The 19,187-nt window shown below is 35.3% G+C and overlaps 1 protein-coding gene across 12 annotated transcripts in view; it reads right to left on the bottom strand.

The window, feature by feature from the left end:
* dmd (dystrophin) overlaps positions 1-19,187 on the bottom strand; it is a 2,654,580-nt gene that overhangs the window by 697,012 nt on the left and 1,938,381 nt on the right. For all 12 annotated transcript variants that reach the window (XM_039745194.1, XM_039745193.1, XM_039745197.1 and 9 more), the window contains one exon: positions 14,106-14,223. In XM_039745194.1, coding sequence (XP_039601128.1) covers positions 14,106-14,223 — 118 coding nt within the window. The remainder of the gene's footprint in view (positions 1-14,105; positions 14,224-19,187) is intronic.

Here is a 19,187-nt window from a genome sequence, read left to right as displayed (position 1 = left end):
GCATGCATGTGCAATCTCACACTTGTATAAGCTTCTACAGTACATCTTCCATAGAATTCACACCAACTCCAGTGACTATGGTTGAGCGTGAGCAGAGCGGACTGCTCCATACACACTCATATAAACATCTTTTGTAGTGAGAATTGAGGTGCATGCAAGCGCCAAAACAATTTAAAAGTGCATGCATGTATCATCTAGCGACTGTGGTTGAGCATCACTAGAGCACACTGCTCCATAGACACACACAGTTTTTTTAATTTATATATGTTGTAAGAGCTAGCCCGGCCACAGACAGACATGACAACGTAATGTCCACAACACACGTTTATTTATGCAATTTTTACAAATACTATTTACAGTTCACTCAGTCGTTGATTCCTTCGGCCACCTCCACTCCTGTTTCGCAAGCGCCGTCCTTCTTCCACCCGACTCCGGCTCCCCGAATGGAGTGAGGCGACCCCTTTTATCTTGACCTGGATGTGCTCCAGATGCCTGACGATGAAGTTTCGGCAGCACTCCTCAGTGTGGCGGAAGTGCTGCCCTTGCACCCGGAAGCACTCCGGCCGTAAACCATCCCTGGTCTGTCTGCACTTCCTGGTGTCCCGGAAGCGCTGTCCCCCAGGGAGAAGAAGTGCCACTCTCCTGTATCCTCTTTCCTCCAGGTGTCTGGAAGGAGCAGGGTTCCTGGCTGTCTATCACAATGTCTAACGAGTGGTTGGAGCTTTTTTGGCAGTGTTGAGGAAGTAGAATCCATGGATGGGATGTCAATCTATTACCTTCAGAATCATATAGAGTCACAAATCAACCTTATCTGCATGTCTTTCAGGGGCAAAACTGGAATATTCAGAGAAACTAAGGCACACATAGGGATAAACTGCAAACTCCATGTAGCAGTGCTGGCTGCTGTAATTGGCAAAAATGTCAAAAATGAGGAGGGGTACTGCACTGTATCTGTATGTTCATGGGCACCTAAAAGGTGTTTCATTAAGAAAATCTCCTTTTGTGACACACACAAAATAAAGATAAATTACAGAGGATCCATAAAGGTGAAAGTTTTTGTTACATAATTAACACAAGTAAAAAAGAATAAAAAATCTAACTCCTCAAGATATACAGTACTTAGTGATTTGGTGTTATTAACCATTTGTAGCTCAGTTAATATAATATAATATAATAATAATAATAATAATAATAATAATAATAATAATAATAATAATAATAATAATAATAATAGTCTGAATTATTATTTATTTTATTTGGCATATGTAGTATGTATATACTGGATGCTCATTTTGGTACATTTAATTTGATAAATCAAATATTTATTGCTTTTCCATAGGTTTTACTTTGTTTAATATTTGTGGTTACTGTGTCCTTTTACTTATCATGTATTATATATTTCTGCATCATGTGAACTAGCAACTAACACCTTTCACTGTACTGTAAGGTAAAGTGACAATTAATTGAACTGATTTGAATTTAGTTATTTAAAAAAAACAGTTCACCTGTTTACTGTTAGCTTCACCAAGGATTTGCAGATATTTAATTCACATTCAAAACAGAGGCCAACCTGGCAGCAATCTGTCCTAGTTGGAATGCTAAGTCCATCACATAGCAAATGCAGATAGAAATTCGCCCACACTCACATAGGGGCAATTTAGAAATGTCAGTCAAATAAACAGCAAAATGGAATATTTGGAGACAATGCACATAAGCAAAAGAAGAATGTACAGAGGTTATACCAGTTCAGAGCTCAACTATGTGGGGCAGCTTGAAACAACAGGGCCACTGAAAAGGTCAGTATATAAAAATGAGTATCAAAAGACAATAATGTGAGATTACCGGACTTTGCTTCCAGTTAGACATTATGAATCTTTGCACATATAACACTGGCATTAGTAAAACCACTGCTGATTATAACAGAAAATATTTTAGTTCTGAAATCACTAGATCTTTGCTATGGATTTGGAGAATCAAGACAAAATATTTTGGAAAAAACATGTTAAAGTCTAAAGAGATTTTCTATAAGGTTAATATATTGAATGTTGTACATATTTGTTTTGTGAATATGCATTCATCCATCAAGTTTTTAACTTATTTAATACAGTTTAGAGTTTCTGGACTGGAGTATGTCACAGCAACATGATAGGAGTCATCCATGAATGTTGTGCAAGTCAACTACCCAGACACCTCTGTTCACTTTTTGGAAGAAAGAAAAGAGTTGCCAGTCATCCGGATATATCTGTGCTTGGAGTGGAGAAAGAAAATAAGATATGTAGATAAGAGGTCACACAAACTTGAGGGAATATGTACAAACTCCACATAGATAGTGACAGGGACAAAAATTCAAACCTGAGAACCGTGCTGCCACTTCTTAAATCACTTATCCAACACAGACTTGGACTAATAAATTGATGGTTATTTAATGATTATATTTAAATGCTGCTATAAAGTAAGAGGATGGTGAATATTTAATAAGATGCACAAATTATCAGACATTTCCAAGAGTATGTTGCCATTTTAAAATGTTTTGCTCACATTTAGCTGTCTAGAAAGGGATTGCATGTAGAAGCTTGCCAGCCAGCAAAAACTAAATATTACCTCACTGTTTGGCCACAAGCAGGATTTTACTAATGTCCCTGAATGTGTTCATTGAAAAAGATTCCAAAGAAGCAGAATCAGCATTTTAATATTTCTGCACACTCTAAGCTGCAAATTGAAATATAGTCTAACAACAAGCAAAACTGTAATTATCAGAAAATAAATACCTGTTGAAATTAAACAGTAGTTATGTATTCAGCGTGAAAATTGCAATACTTGTGATGACAATAGTTGGCTAAGGACACATATAAGCTGATGTGAATGGTATTATGTTGCACAGAAGCCTTTTAGGTAAAAGGCACTATGGCTAACGCTTCATTCTATGCCTGGGAGCAAGTCATCATATTTTCTTACATGTTTCAAAATGATTTATTTATATTCAAAAACAATCTTCTTTTGTTACTGAATGCATGCTAGAGGCAGGATATGAGGGCGATTCTGATTAAAGAAGTCATATTGCATAGCATGAGTGGTTTTTGCTTACAGATACGTAGCAATTGCTGATATTTTATACTATCTATGTGTGTTATACAATGATGCTTTCCAATATTTATGATAGTCTTATGACATATAAGCTGCAAGTAATTCCAAGTATGACTCCATAAGATTAAATAAAAAAGATACTTTTACTTTAATTATGGAAAATGCTTATAGCTTTTCAAAATAAAATAACTTGGATTCTTATGCATTCTGACATTGAATACTAGTTTTATAAGGCAAATCCTACAGTACATCTCCACCACTGATGAAATGGTCCAAAATGGAAGATAGTATTGGTTTATCACTAAACACATACAGTTCACTTCAAGTGGGGGTTTATACGTTTATTTTGAAATGCCACAGATTTCACATTTCCTTTACTCTGGCAACTGGCCTTGCCAAGAGGTTTCTATGTCAGGGGAACTTGGAGGGGAATCTGTTATGTATTAGGCGGCTGCAAATCACTTCGTAAGGCCACAATTGAATTGCTTTGTAGCAAGTCTGACAAATTTTTAAAATATTGGTCTATTGTAGTAGTGACCGATATAACAGTTGATCAAACAGATTGGATGAAATTCTTCTTCTGGTATGGATTTGGAGAAAACTGTACCGTACTGTATATAAGCATGCTAAGAATTAGTTAAAAACTTGCAAATACATTTAAAAGTAAAACATGCATATGAACAGAACCAGGAAATGTTGTGTTGTGCAACTGTTTTAGTATTTTAAAGAAAATGTCTTTATGTATGGCCTAATATGTGAATCATGCCTAATAAGAACTTTTGCAGTATTATACAGATTGCTGTTCCGTTCATTCTGATTGGTGAGTTGATACAAACAGGAAGGAAGGAGAGAAAGGCACTCTGTCTTGAGCTATTTTTTACTAGGCAGGGCAGTTTGAGCAAGTTTTGATTAAATTAATCTGCAGTTAGTGGTGGGTGCTACGCAAGTAGAAACGAGGCACCGGTATAAATTTTCAAGGGGCAGAAATTTTCGTGTATCATTTCTACTACGGTTAAAGACATCAGGAAGCCATCTTGGTTATTTGTCTTTCGAACACAGCGCAGCTTAGGCTGGCACAACTTTTGGAGATGAAAAACCACACAGGCTTCAACTTGTTATAGCTACATTTGAGAGTTTACGTACAATTAAGTAGCATATTGCCTACATGTCCTAAAACGGATAGTGTGTTTGCTTCAGCAATTGAATTTAAGGTATATCAACACATGTGTACTGCATAAAATGCATGCTACAATAATCGTCATCAACAGGGGTGCTCTGACTATTTTGTTAAAATCTGTGCATTTTTCTTTTAATTTTAGTGATTTGACCTGTGAGGGATAGGAAAGGTGAGTCTCTGCAGTCGGGAGGGCAAAACCAGTGTGATGAATAGCACATCCGGTCAGACTGTATGACTCAGACTTGACAAGTAAAGATGGCGTCTGGTGTGGTGTGAAGGCTCGTGAGGACAGCGACTTACCTTGAAGAGGAAGAGCAGAGTCTTCCAAGTCTAACAGTGGAGTTGCTTAAGGGTCTTTCTTAAAAGGACAATAAACGGTTCCTTCATGGACTATTAAACTGTTATGTCAGTTCCTCCAAAGTAATACCTTAGGTTGTCACATTTTATTTCTTATGCTGTATGAAGCGATGAAACAGCATTACATTTTTTCTTGTCAAAACTTAAAACTATCAATTTTTGAAGGGGTTAAACTGTTATTGCACTTTCAATACACTTACTGTAAAATGCTCATGTATGCATTTTAAAAACGTTAAATTACTGAGCAACTAAAAATTATGGAGAGATTTGAAAAATTAGGAAATAAAGTACTACAAAGCCAATGACAGTTATTTTGTGCTGCCAATAGAAAATACATTTGTTACTTAATATTTGTATGCACATACTTTCCACAGTTTATAATAATAATAAGGTAACCCTACATTAACCATTAAGGAAAATAAGCACATGTTTTTAGGGCACCAAAGGAAAAGGGGCAACAAGGAAAAAACTTTATGCATAACTAAAATTATAAACCGGCAACAATAAGTATTATTTTTGCATCTTCTGATATATGCATGTTGAAATGTTGCATATTTGCAATATTTTTAAGGTCAGAAAGCAATGAAATGGAAGTTGTTTTGTTTGGTACAATTAGGATATTTCCTCATTAGAATACACTTTTAAAAATTGTCCACCAACATCAATTTCTGTAGAAAGACGATTTTGAAAATTGACACGTATGCTCTCGAGATCAATTAATTTCAGTAGTGTGACAAGCCTGAAAGCTTTTTTTAGCAGCCTGTATTCTAGGGCTCTATTTAGTCAATGTAGATGTACAGTTTGTTTGGCTTGTCTTTATATAATTTTTCTTCATGTTCACAAAGATACTTTCAAAGGCAATATTAAAGTATTAAAGTCTAATTTGCCTTGCTTGTTTCCTTTATTGTCAATCTTGTTTCATTTTTTTACTGTATACTGTATACAGTACACATATTTTTCAAAATTCTGTGCCTTAAAAGGCATGTGAATGTTCACTATATGTTTCTCCTTATATTATTATTTTGCACAGGACAGATATTTTGGAATTCCTTCAGAGGACTAAAATGGTCCTCATTAAAAGAAACATCATTATAGTAGAACTAGCAACTGTTAACTTATGAATTTGGGCCAACAGAAGCATCTAAACAGGATTCAATCTGAAAAGTATATACACATTGATTACACCGTGATTTATTTTCATTATATGCCGATATAAATTTTTGGCCATACCACCCTTTCCCATGTGCAATATATTTTTAAATTGTTAAAAAAAGCTTTTGTCCCACAAGTTTATACAAATACATTATAACCATAACCTCCAACTTCATTAAGACTAGAGCTTAACGAAAACATAAATTACTGATCTTTACTTAACAAAATGGTTCTGTGCTGTTAAGGTAGCTGCCCATCTCGCCTGCTCCACCTAGCAGGGTATGGACAAAATCAGGCATTAAATCCATAACCAAGAGCACTCAACCTTTCCCAAACTTTCCTATGTTTTTGAACATGGCATCTGGGCTCAATTTCTAAATGATATATTCTGATAAAACCTATTTTAAGATTCTTTTGCAGAAATGCAAACCTAGCTGTTGAATTTACCAGTTATTATAGACTCATCTCTTGATCTTTTTCTGCTGACTTTCATGAGGAAAGATTTAACATAATATAGAAAAAAGACATGAAGCTAAAAAGGCATTACAAGTGACAACCATGACAGTAACAAGCTGCTGAAATGACCTGAGTGATATCCTCTGTCTTCACTTCTTTTCAATCTTTTGACAGCCACTTGAATTGAGCTTTTAAATATTTTTATTCAATAAAAAAAAGAAAAAGTGCTGCTACAAAAACTACAAACAAACAAAGCAACAACAAAAACTTAAAACATACCAGCATGGAAGTGTTTGATGTCTCATTTCATTACCATGTTGTGACACCATAAATGGGAATCAATGTCTGACAGAGTCAAACAATTATTTACTACAATCAAATAGAAATGAAAGGAAATCTACACATGCACTACCATTTGCGGCATTCTTTTAGATGCACATATGCAAAAATCCAGGAAAAAATACATTTTAAATTTTAAAGGCGGCCTTCTCCTTTTTGAAAATACTGTATGTATTGTTGCCTTATTTTTAGATGGTAGGAAAGACTTCTGTTCACAAGGATAAATATATTTTTAGTAGCCTTTAAAAGGTCCATATTAGTAATGCATTTGCCAAAACCAATAAATGTTTAGAAATAAAGCAGAGAATGTGCCAATTTGAAACAGCACATTCTGTAGAAGAACATACTATATGTGTATTTTTTTTTGCATTTGGACATTATATAAAGCAATCTGGTGGCATTTTGTGTGTGACATCCTCAAATTATAAGAAATGTCAAAGAGTAAGTTATTCTGAGTAAAGGGTAATATCTGGGCTTACATACAAAAACATCAGCCATGCTGCTATTCTTCCCAGAAAGACTGACATTTGAAAATTCCATCATAAGAAAAAGAAAAGAGTAAACAACCACCAAATTTAGATTTCTGCATACGTGATATCATTGGATGGACTGTTGCAGAGTTACAGCCAGCAACATTTCCAAACAAAGAGTAATAACGTGGAGAGATGAACTTCCACAGAGACTTTTAATAGACTCATCTATTAAGTCTATAAAGCTTGTGTTCTCCAAAATCCACTGAACACAATATAGATGTTTACTGTTTTATGGCAGCTTCTTTTCTATACTAATCTAGAAGTGTGCACTGCAATTTTCTTAAAACACACCTATGTTTTATTGACATCATTATTATTATCTAATAGCACTGGGCACATGACAGCAAATACCCATGATACACATTCCATTAAAATGCAAATTCACACAAAACACCTAAACACATCCAGAAAAGAAACATTCATCATTGCAATCCAGCCAGAAATAAATGTGCATATTTAATTATATGAGTAATACAATATTTGATATATTCGACTTCTAAATAATGAATGTGATGACATAATAGTAAATTGTAATGTCTGACACTAGTGTAATTAAATAAATGAAAAATTCAAATTTAAATGTTCATAAAAATGTATTTGTTCTAAAATCTCCATATAAAAGTCAATGTATATATGTATGTATGTATGTTCTAGCATCACTTTCGAACAGCTGGAACGATTTTCATGACACTTGGTACACATGTTTCTCATTGGTCGACTAAAAATACTGTAGGGTGAAATCAGCCCTAACCCACCGCCTTCTGGGAAGGGTGGGGGTGATCTTGCGGTCTTGTATGCATGTTATCATCCAGCTGACACTTGGAATGACCACCAGAGGGCGAACTGGAGGTGACTGCCAGCATTCTGTATGTTTGAGCACCACTGTGTCCCTGTTGCTTTGGAAATTAAATAGTTGGCCGATTCTGAGCATCAGCTGAATGATAACATACATACAAGATCGTAAGACAAGCACATTAGTGAGTCTTCATTGTTTGCTAATTTAATTTTTAAAGTTGTGCTTTTCTTAATTATATTTTTCTCAAACAATTAAAACAAAAACACTTTATTTTCCTTCCAGGCAACACTGGGTATTTCAGCTAGTATTTAAATAAAGATTTAAATTGTGGGGGCTTCTGTATTATAATTGTTAGGATGCCAATTGTTAATTGGCTTAGACCTGCAGGGCTTCTATAAAGCATTAGACTACTTATGACTTGTGAATTGTTATTAAAAAAAACACATGAAAGTGTTATCTTTTAAATGACAAAAAAAACACCATTTGTAAAAAGGTGTATGCCAGATTCTCAGCATGCTCAAAGTCAAATTATGAAGGAGAACAGGTCAAACTTTGCCATCTCTTTTGCCTATAATGCACATAACAAACCCAGACACAATCACATAAGATTGCTTGGATACGTTAAACACAACTTTCAGTCAATTTTTCTTATGTTACATTTGTTTTTGCTCCCATGGCCAGAAAAATGTCACAGCAAATTTCTTTTCTGGATAAACTGGGGCACTGGCAGTCTAGTTGTTTAACAAATGAAATATCTGAATGTACTAAATGTCACATCGTAATGATCAGTGAGTGTCATTGTCATTATTTATTCAGTGGATGTGTTCGCTTAAAATGGCTGACAGCATATTTAACATGCAGTTGAGTGTTTATCTGGGAAGTTAACAAGCAATAAAGAATAACATTTTAAGGTAAAAGGAAAAGAAGCTCGTGAACTAGCTTGTGATAAATGTATCATAAAATAAATGGGACAAGTGAAAGTGTTATTTGATTAACTTGGGTGTCCTTTAACAAATATTAGTGAAAGGCTTGAAAACCCAGTGTCAAAAGATTTGCAGTTATTTTGTAAATGAAGAGCAAAAACTTTTTCACAGAACTGCTTACAGCTGTAGAGAAATTGGCACCGACAATATCTTTACTTATGTTAATGAAAGTATCTCTGTGCAATGAGCTCAGATTTTGTAAAGTAAGATATTGTCAGGACTGAGACTGTAACCCAAGTTAGTCCATCCAGGACAGGCATAGGACTGAGGTCATTAGGTGCCCTGATGGAAAGTTCGCTTACAATTGCATCTCCAGTGGTCTTGCCAGTTTATTGGATACATCCTTGCTGAGGTGTATTATATACCTTGACAATACAACAAGATTTGGAAATAGACATTATGGGTGTGTAAAAATAACAGAAGGGCAATGGGAACATTGCTTATGTTATCTATTATATTAGACACACCTCTGGAGGGCTGCCCTACCATTTAAGAGAGGACTGGGGCATAGAACTGCATGGACAAAAGAATTAAGTTTTAGGGGGATAGCATAAGGAATTCCATAGGGCATTTATGACCCCAGAAGTTATGTTCAGACAGATTTTAGTAGCTCCTTTTCAGTATTAGACAAGCTTGGAGTCGAGGAAGAAGATGGTGGCAAGAATGCACAAAATTAATGCAAGGGGCACAGGTGGGGTACTGAGCATTGGTGGGAAAACGTTCATAGCGCAGATAGTAAAAAATACTGCCCATTGGAACAGGACTATTTTATTAGTTTCTACCGAGTGTATTTAAACCTAATTGTGTGCTTTATTCCTCTAAATAAATCCACCCAGATTTGTGTTTTGTGAGTATGTTCATTTTAATTTATATTTTGAAGAAACAACCTCAACTCAAAAACACCAAAACTTATCCTTTAATTGTAAAAATAATCACATCAGGCCTAACAAATGAAATGCCCTAATTTTTTAATCTTTCCTCCCATGTATTGGTAATTTACTGAACTACATATGAAAATAATAACCTCCAGGAAATATTTTGGATTTTTTTTTTCGGTTTAACAACTCATGATGCATCAAAACTTGACTGTTTCTCCTGACAAAATTATTCAAGCTGTGTGACAAACAATAATTCACAGCAGTTCTGACATCTTGGTTACAGATGGAATTACCACTCTACCGTGTTGAAAGTGATCCTAAATTGGAATAGTACAGAAGCACGAATGTCTACAAATTTACAATTAATTAAACTTTGCCTATATTTACTTATAAAAGTAGAAGCCTGGATCAGTATAAAGGTGAAATTTGTAAGACAACTCAATAAGGTTTTATAAGAAATCATTCAAACTGCAATTGAAAGCAATGCTACACATTCAGTTTTTGACTGGATAATGTCTATTCTGATTGCAAAGTGCTACTACATTAAACTTTTACTCTGTCTTTGTCTGTCATTTTCTTCTTGAAACTCTCTACCTCATGTACAAGTTTTTAAACAGTATTTCTCTGTATTGTGCCTCATTTACCTTACCATCATTCCTGAGAAGAGTACAAATCCCTGCTACTGAAAAGCGTCCTGGGCTAGAGATACTAGTGTACCTCCAATGTAGGAAGAGGAGTGAGTTTCATTTAGAGATTGGTGTTATTAAGATATGACTACTTGCCAGACAAGGTAACTCTTCAAAGACTGCAGGGTGATTGAGTAAAAACTTCATAGAAAAGAATGAGATTGACGCAAACCGAGCCAACTGAATTAGGAAATTGGAAGTGTGAATAAAGAAAAGGCACAAAATCAGAACTGTAGGGTTTGGAGATGGTCTGCAGATGGACCAAATTCACATTCCTTACTTATTAACTGTCCTGAAAATGTTATTAGTTTTATATCTTACAAGCCTAAAGAAGGAAAATCATTTTTCTCTCAATCAATGTGTTTGCCAGTGTATGCTATATTTAAAACTACATAAATGATGTTATGACAGCATAAACAGGAAGAGTACAAGAAATCTGATTTATGTTAAATATTTGTTGGATGAGCTAATCTTTTCAGTGTGCTGTATAACAATCTGCTTACTGGAAATACTAACTACAATTGGAATTCTTATTTTTTTCTTCCTCTTTTAATATAGTGTTTATTTGACTGTGACTTTAATTGCACATTGTACTGTTTCCTGATCTCTCTAGTGCTGACCAGGTATTTCATTTAAAGCACTAAAATAAATGCAAAATGCCTGGAATATGCTGAGTTCTGCTTTCCTTAACACTAAAGAATACAACTCAACATTTTCTGATATGTCACAGGGGAATGCTGCAGTACTGGTAATATTTTTAGAAAAGAACAATTCCTTTCTAGACTCTTTCATTTGTAGACTTGTATTTTGCCAAAGGAAGTTGCCAAAGAAGATTAATAAAAGTTCAAAGAAAGAATACTACTATACTAATACACAGGAAGAATTAAAAATCATGAATAGCAAAAAATTACAGTGTGTTTAATGAGAATTTGAGTAACATATCACTGCTTAGCCATATCATACAGAGAATATAAGTAAAAGGTCCTTCCTTGTCTTTTACATTTAGCATTTTAGAAAACAGAAGTTCACTATTTTTAGACTTATTTTACTATTCAGAATAATGCATTAAATTATGGTTAATGAGCACTTATCAGGTGTAGTAGACATACTGTAGCAGGGGAAACCCCATCATCAATACATTTGTGCACATATGCATAAAAATAAGACACTGATGTAGGACAGGAGATGCTCCCCAAACCTAAATACAGAAATGCTAAGAAGGCTAAAAATACAAAAGGTTAATTACACCAAAAATGATAAAACCAAATGAAGGACCAAGAGTATTTCAGACAAATGGTACTAAATACCAAGGAAAAATACAGAAAACTTACAACCATACTGGAGCTTTATACAAACAATTGTTGCGTTCAACCTATCAGATACAGTAAATTTAATAAGTCTTGTATTCCTCTCATCTTTCATGTTCACTCTTTCTTTCGGCTCACATCCTCCTTCTACTCAAGGTCTTTCTTTATACAACACTCCCAACTCCCAGCTTGACTGAAGGATGCATTTAAATCCAAGATTAGAACTTCTGAGGGACACCACGTTGATAATTTCTTGCTTGAAAGCTAGCATTTATAACTCCTAACCTCACTCCCAGATGCAAATTATGGGACAAGGCAACTCCTGGTCACAGGCCCATTGCAATGGATAGCAGGAAGTCACATAAGGCACAGTGGGTTTCCCTGCTGACCCCACTTGTGCCAGGAAATTCTTGCTGCCCTTGAATCTTTAAATTAATAAAACACTTCTGGACTGGCAGAGTTTTAAAACAGCAAATAGAAATCAAAATTTGGGACAGATATGTATCAAATAATTGAGAACATTTTTGGCTAAAGGGCAAACTAAAAACTGCAGCCCAATATTATCAATAAAAGTTTTTTTTTCAGATTTCCTTTTAAAAAGAACTTATTTTTTTTAAGCACATAAACAGTTTTATTACAGTAGGATCTTAATCTAGGCAATCTGATACATTATGAAGTGATGGGATAAGGAAGCATATTTGAATTTGAAAGGAGGTGTAAGACATTGGATGCTAACGTGATCATTTCCTTTTCTGTATGCAAAAAAAAGAGCAGTGTATTGTTATGTTTTATATGAGCTGCAGGTTCATTAGGAACAGAGATCCAAGATCCAGTACAGAATCAAAACAACAATTTGCTTCACCGAAGTATCTACAAAAGGATTATAGTGGTACAGTGATGTACGTTGTTAGCCATTTTGGATGCAATGAGAAGTCAAGCAAAATTACACCTTTTATTAGATAGATAGATAGATAGATAGATAGATAGATAGATAGATAGATAGATAGATAGATAGATAGATAGATAGATAGATAACTGAACACAATATAATATGCAAGCTTTTGAAGAAACTCAGGCCCCTTATTCAGGCAAGTTGTAGAAATGAAACTGGAGTTCCCTGGTTTTATATATAGGGTGGTCCAGATCTAATTATGCAATTTTCATTACGCTATAACTTATTAAGTTTGTTACATAGAAAATCACCCAAAAAATCCTGCACCATCGAGAAGTGTGCAAACTGACGACATGAAGAATTGTCTTTGTGCCGAACTAGAATAATCCCCACATAAATCAAAGTCATCCAGACGATCTGGATCTGCATGATTAGATCTGGACCACCCTGTATACTCTAGGAAAGAAACATCATTCGAAAACCATTAAGTGGGTCATTGTTAATGTCAAAAGTTTTGCTTCACTACTCATTACAAAAGGATTGAAACGATTGGGAATGGCCAGATGAGCATCTCAGATAAAGACTGAACAGACTGGCTATTTGTGGTGAAATCTGCACACAGGTATGTAACCATTAGACAAAGTGTGTTAATAATCTAGAAGGCAATGTCAAAGAATTATGTGTAAACTTATTCTTTCGGTACTCATTTTCTTTTTGACTTACAGTCATACATTTAACTTGCTGAAGGTTCCAGCCCAATCGTCCCTGTTTTCTTTCTACTGCATAATTACTTGCATAACCAGGTGTCAAAGATGTTCCTGTTGATGGTGATTTATTGTAAATGTAAAAGCCACAAATATTTCCCCTGCCAACTTACACTTTTAACACCTCTCATCCAATGCTTGTGCTAGGTTATTTTGTGCCCTAGGCCAAGCTTAGTAGTGTGTTATTCCGACTGTTCAGTAGCTAACCCGTGGGACTGGGTTTTACCACCACTATGATCTTCACCCTAGCCAGATGGCTAATTTGCTTTATTGGTGGTGCTGGCTCAACTCTCATCCTGCAAAAAATACACACTTTGTGTGTATATATTTTTTTAATTCAAAACTTGTATTGTCAATCAAACTAATTAACCTTGATGAAAGCTACAAACATAAACAGAAACATAATAAAGGTGTTTTGACTGAAAATAGACACCCTTAAGGTTCCCATACTATTAAATTGTACTGAACTTGTGTTTATAACTGCTTTATTATCTACTAAGTAATGGGAAAAGGCAAACGAAGATTGAAAATGTAGTCAGGACAACATTCAACCCTTGTTCACAGTATTCTGCACCCCAGGCCGCAGTACGTTTAACAAATATTTAAAACTGACTGGCCAAATAGAATGGCCATAATGGCCATGTGAAAACAGGAAACTCATTCTGCACTGAGCAGTAGTGAATGTGAAATACATTACTCACTTCGATCGGTGATAACTGCCCGAGCCTCCTGATTGCTTGTCTTATTTTTGAGATTTTGGGCAGCCGTGATCAAATCATCCAGCTGAGGACGTCTCTGCTCCAAATCGTGCAAAGTGGCCTAAGAAAGGTAGAACAAGAGGATTAATGGCATCAAATGCTGTCATTCAGTCACATCAACATTTATAAAGGTTCAGTAAAGCTGCAGAAACTCTTTTATGGTCCACTCCTCTTTTTGTCAAGCACTACAGAGAATAATATACCATATCATGTTCCAACCTCTATTAAATTGTTTAACAATCTGCTTGCAGAAAGCATCTATTATTGATATGGTGGTAAAACAAATGACAGCACTTATTTTATTCTTTTTGCTTTTTTTCTTCAAAACATTACATTGCTGACTTGATTTTTAACAGATTCTTCTTTGTTCTGCAAAACAGGTCCATCATTTATTTCAGGCTGCAATAAAAAGTCTGCTCATTAAAGGAAAAGTAATGTGTTCATAAATCAGTGGTGAATTAAAATGCATCTCTTTATTATTATTTTTTAAAGCTACCGTGCAAATGTAAAAGTGATAAAACATGCTGGTTTTGTACAACATTATTAAAGCCTAAATCCATTAACTTCAAAGGCATTAACCGTAATAATGTGCGGTCACCATTTGCAATGCAAAGTAAAAGGTCCACAATCATTCATCTTGAGTCTAACCTTTTGTCAAATAAACAAAGGAAATTAGTCTGACCACTCTGGCACCGTCACTACCTTCACCTGCAATCCTCGGCTTCATTAAATGTTAAGGTATTAGTTATCAGCAGCAGAAGTAGAGCAACTCTATTTCTGGTGACAAAATTAATAAAATGATAACACCAGAAATAATACCTATTGAATACCACGATGTAATTAGACTTTAAGCTACCTTTATTCATTTTTTAATTTCTAAAGTAGGAAAGAAGGTCTTATATTTTTAAGCCTGATTAATGCTGTCATTAAAGTAAAAGGGATAGTTGTAGAACCACTGTATAGATGTCATTGCTGTGATGAATATCCATCCATCAAGTACAGAAACAGCTCCATCCAGCACAGGATTGTAGGTGGTGAGGTACTACAGGTCTGCTGCCTGCAGCACCAGGTATGTGGAAGGAAACAGTCGTGGACAGGACAGTAGCTCATTTCAAGGAACATATGGGGCTATTTTGTAGTTTCCAGTATTTAACATGCATGTCTTTGAGATGTAGGAGGAAAACTCAACTTCCTGAAGAGAAAGAAAAAAAAAATGTCCAGACATTGAGAGAATATGCGAACTCAGCAAGGATAGAGATAGGGTCTGGCTTCAGACTCAGGACTTTGGGGCTGTGATGCAACCGAACTAACCGTGCTGTATTTTTATGCTCTTTCTTTTTGAGTCTGTAGTTGATTCATTCCATTTCTCATCAGCCTGACACACACAAACAGGAAAAGTCGAGGCAGTGTGGTGCAACATCTCATGGTCATGAAAATCTTTATCAGGACAAGCTGGTTTGAAAAGGAGAAAATTCTGAGGATGATAAATGTACAGGTATCAATGAATTCAATAACTGACCTGAGCACTTGGACAGCTTAAAATGGTGCCTTTTGCAAAGTATTTTAATTCTAGATATTTACCTCCATCTTATGACTGCTGCCTAACTAAAGTTGCATAGGCACAGAGAAAGACAGGAGGGCCCAGGATCAAATAGCAGAAATATTTTAAGGTCCCGGAGTGGAGACTCGGCTACTGTAAATCCTGACACCATTTCTGTAATTCTGATTATAACCACTTTGTTTGAAAAGCTTGCTAACTGAACTGTTTTCAAATAACCATAGACCATAGATTCATCAATATTTATGTAGCAAGATTTAGGTCTAAGAATTCCAAAGATTAACGCATGAATTCCTGAATGTAAGTGCCGAAGGGTTTAAAAGTAATAATGGAAAGCTTAATTGTACTTTATACTTAAGGTTGTTAAGTTCAGTAAGCAAAAATGTAAAACCTTCACATTGTACCTTTCCTTTATACATTTCAGGGATGAACACAGGAAAAAACAGAATTTGTATTTGTACTGATCAAAATTCAATGCATAAATGGCAAAGCCTGCTTATAAGAGACATTTCGCATTCAGGTAAGAAGATGTAGCAGTTAGAATAGAAAGCTATATCACAAAATAGAAGAATATTCTCTCTTTTCAACCTTGCTACGGATTTCTAAATGGTCAACATACTCAACATCAAAACACACTGCAAATTGCATGTCATGGATGTGAAGGAAAAATCCTTTTTAACAAAACAAAAGCCACATATAAGCTAAGAAATAAAAAAAATCAAAAAAGACAACTGCACACTAGGGAATATAAAACATGATTTATAATAAGATTATTTCAAAAAACATGACCAAAAACTGGCAAGGGCTTTTAGAAGAAGACACCACAGGGAATAGTTTCCACCAATAAACCAAAAAAATTGTTTAATGATAATCACAAATAATTGTGGGCTTGGCATAAAAAAATGGATTTACATTAAAGAGAAACATAATTAAAAGCAACCTCTGGGGAAGTTTAGAATGCAATAAATAACACAATTCATTGAATTGGTGTGATACACTGAAAGGAAAAAATGACAGTATATGCTGTACGAATACCTACTGGTAATTCAAGCAGGGCAGTTAGGGGCAAATGTAACACACAAAGTTTTCAAACTGTGCAGATAAGAGTTTATTATGGGATTGAGATATTACAATGAATACCGAGATGGAAAGACTGATGCATACACTTAACAGCATTTAAGACACATTTATTTAACAATGACCAATCATAACATGTATACTTTGGGAATTCTAATACCCCAGTTGTAATTTTCCACTGTTAGAAGCAATGTGAAATGCCTCATAAAATAACAAATACCCATTGGGAGTTACAAACGGCTACTCTAGCACAGTTTCCCCGTTATATAACACAGCCAGTATCTCCAGTTGTCTATCCTACTGTCACACACTTTCTCTCTGATCCACCACAGACAAGATGATATCTTCTGTGTTAGGCTTCTATTTAGTCTCTCCTCTGAACATCTCCATTTCCATTCTTGAATCTTCCTGAGATTGTAGAATGGACTATGAATCTTTCAAAAACTTGTAAAATGCAGTGCTTTCTCATCTTTTGTAATAGGTATCTGTCATTCAGGCGGTCACCCTTCAGGTAAGTCTGTTGGCTTTACAGTATAGTTTCACTAAAAGACCTAAAACACACTTTTACCAATCTATGTTTCACAAGCTTTTCAGCAATTTTCTAAAATAAATATGACATGTTATTGTTAAGTGTATCCATCTGCTTACTGAACCTTATTAATCCAATTTAGGCTTGTGGCGAGCTGGGAACTATCCCAACACTTGTGTGCACCAAAACTCACAGACACTCATAGTGCTAATTTAGAGTAACCAGTAAAGCCAGACTGCATGTTAATGAGCAATAGGAGGAAAACATACTGCTTTGTTCATTGTGACAAGTAGGAGGTGTTGCAGCCTCCCTAACCTCAGACACCACCACACAGACACAGTCCCGGGTTTAAATAAATTATTTATTTAACAACTAATTCCTTTACAATGGGTTTCTGACACACAAAATACATCTTCTCTCTTTCTTTTCCTCTCTTCCAAACCTCCAGTCAAGCTTTGTCTTCCTTCTTTCCAACTTCATCTCACCAAATGTGGCAGGGCAGTTCCTTTTATCTCAAGCTCAGGGGTACGTCCAGAGCCAGGATGTATCCCGATGAAAGAATTTGTGGGTCCATCGAAGGTCCCAAAACCTGTGGAACACAGCTTCACGTAGCACTCCCTGGTGGAACCCAGGAACCCCAACAGGGTTGTTCTACTGCACTACAATTCCCACCATGCCTTTTGGGTGTCAACTGGTGGGCCTGTCTCCCAGGTTGCTGCCACCTAGCAGTTCAGGGGATGTAATTTAAATAATCCCCGTCATTTCTCCATGCTGGCCTCCCAGCCAGGTAAAATATCAGAACCAATCCTGATCAGAACACCAGCACATACGTGCTGACCCTCACACCATCAATTAATCAAATTATTTACTGAACCCACTTAAACCAATATAACAATGTGGAGAAACAGAGACTATCAAAGCAGTACAAGGCACAAGTTAGAAATTCACCCTGAATCAAGTAACAGTCTATCACTCGGCAGAATTGCACTCACACTGAGAAAATGTACAAGTCCCGATCAACCTAGCATACATACTGTATCTCTGGGATGTGGAATGAAAACAGTGCTAAGTGTTTTTAAAGAATCTTCTAAAAGAAACCTGCTAATACAATATAATGAAAACAGTAAATTGAACACATATTATTATTATTAAGTTCAAGTTTAAAATGCAGTTACAAAATGAAAAAGGAAATGATGCTTCCACTCTTAACAAATGAAAAAGTTTACATTCTCAGGCTCAACAACAAAGCCATTGTGCATTCAATTTTGTTTTCATTCCATCTGAAAGGGAAAAGAATCATATACAGTATATCATCTCATGGTTATAGACTGTTTAGTTCCAATCCTCTATCCGGTTATTGTCTATGGGGAGTTTACACATTCCCCTTATGTTTGTGTGGTTTTTGCTCTGGTTATCTTGGTTTTCTTCCTAAATCCCTAAAGATATGTGTGAGTATATTAGGTTAACAGCTTTGTGAGCCTGAATTCATCCTGCAATGTGCTGGAACTCTCTTCCAAAATTGTTGCTGGTTGGAAAGCCTCCAGCCAAAATGATTCTTATCAACTGGATATGAGGAATTTGTGGTAATTTTATGTTATGCTACACACATGCCTTTAATGCATTTTGAGGAACACCACTGTAAATATCATTTGCTTCAAAATAACACAGAAACAATGGCATAGAATTAAGATTATGATTGGTTGCAATTAGAAACAAAGACAAATAAAAAAAAAACTGTCAAAAGAGTTACAATGAACAGGTTTCTCTTAGAAATGTATATCATTTTTTTTAATTCTTGAGATTAAATTGGGATAGATTTTTGGAATATAATATTATGAATTAATAATATTTAAATCTCTAT

This window comes from Polypterus senegalus, chromosome 2, assembly GCF_016835505.1.
Source record: "Polypterus senegalus isolate Bchr_013 chromosome 2, ASM1683550v1, whole genome shotgun sequence".
Classification (NCBI taxonomy): Eukaryota; Metazoa; Chordata; class Cladistia; order Polypteriformes; family Polypteridae; genus Polypterus; species Polypterus senegalus.
The sequence above is the reverse complement of the archived record's forward strand: the minus strand, read 5'-3'. Positions and strand labels throughout refer to the sequence as shown.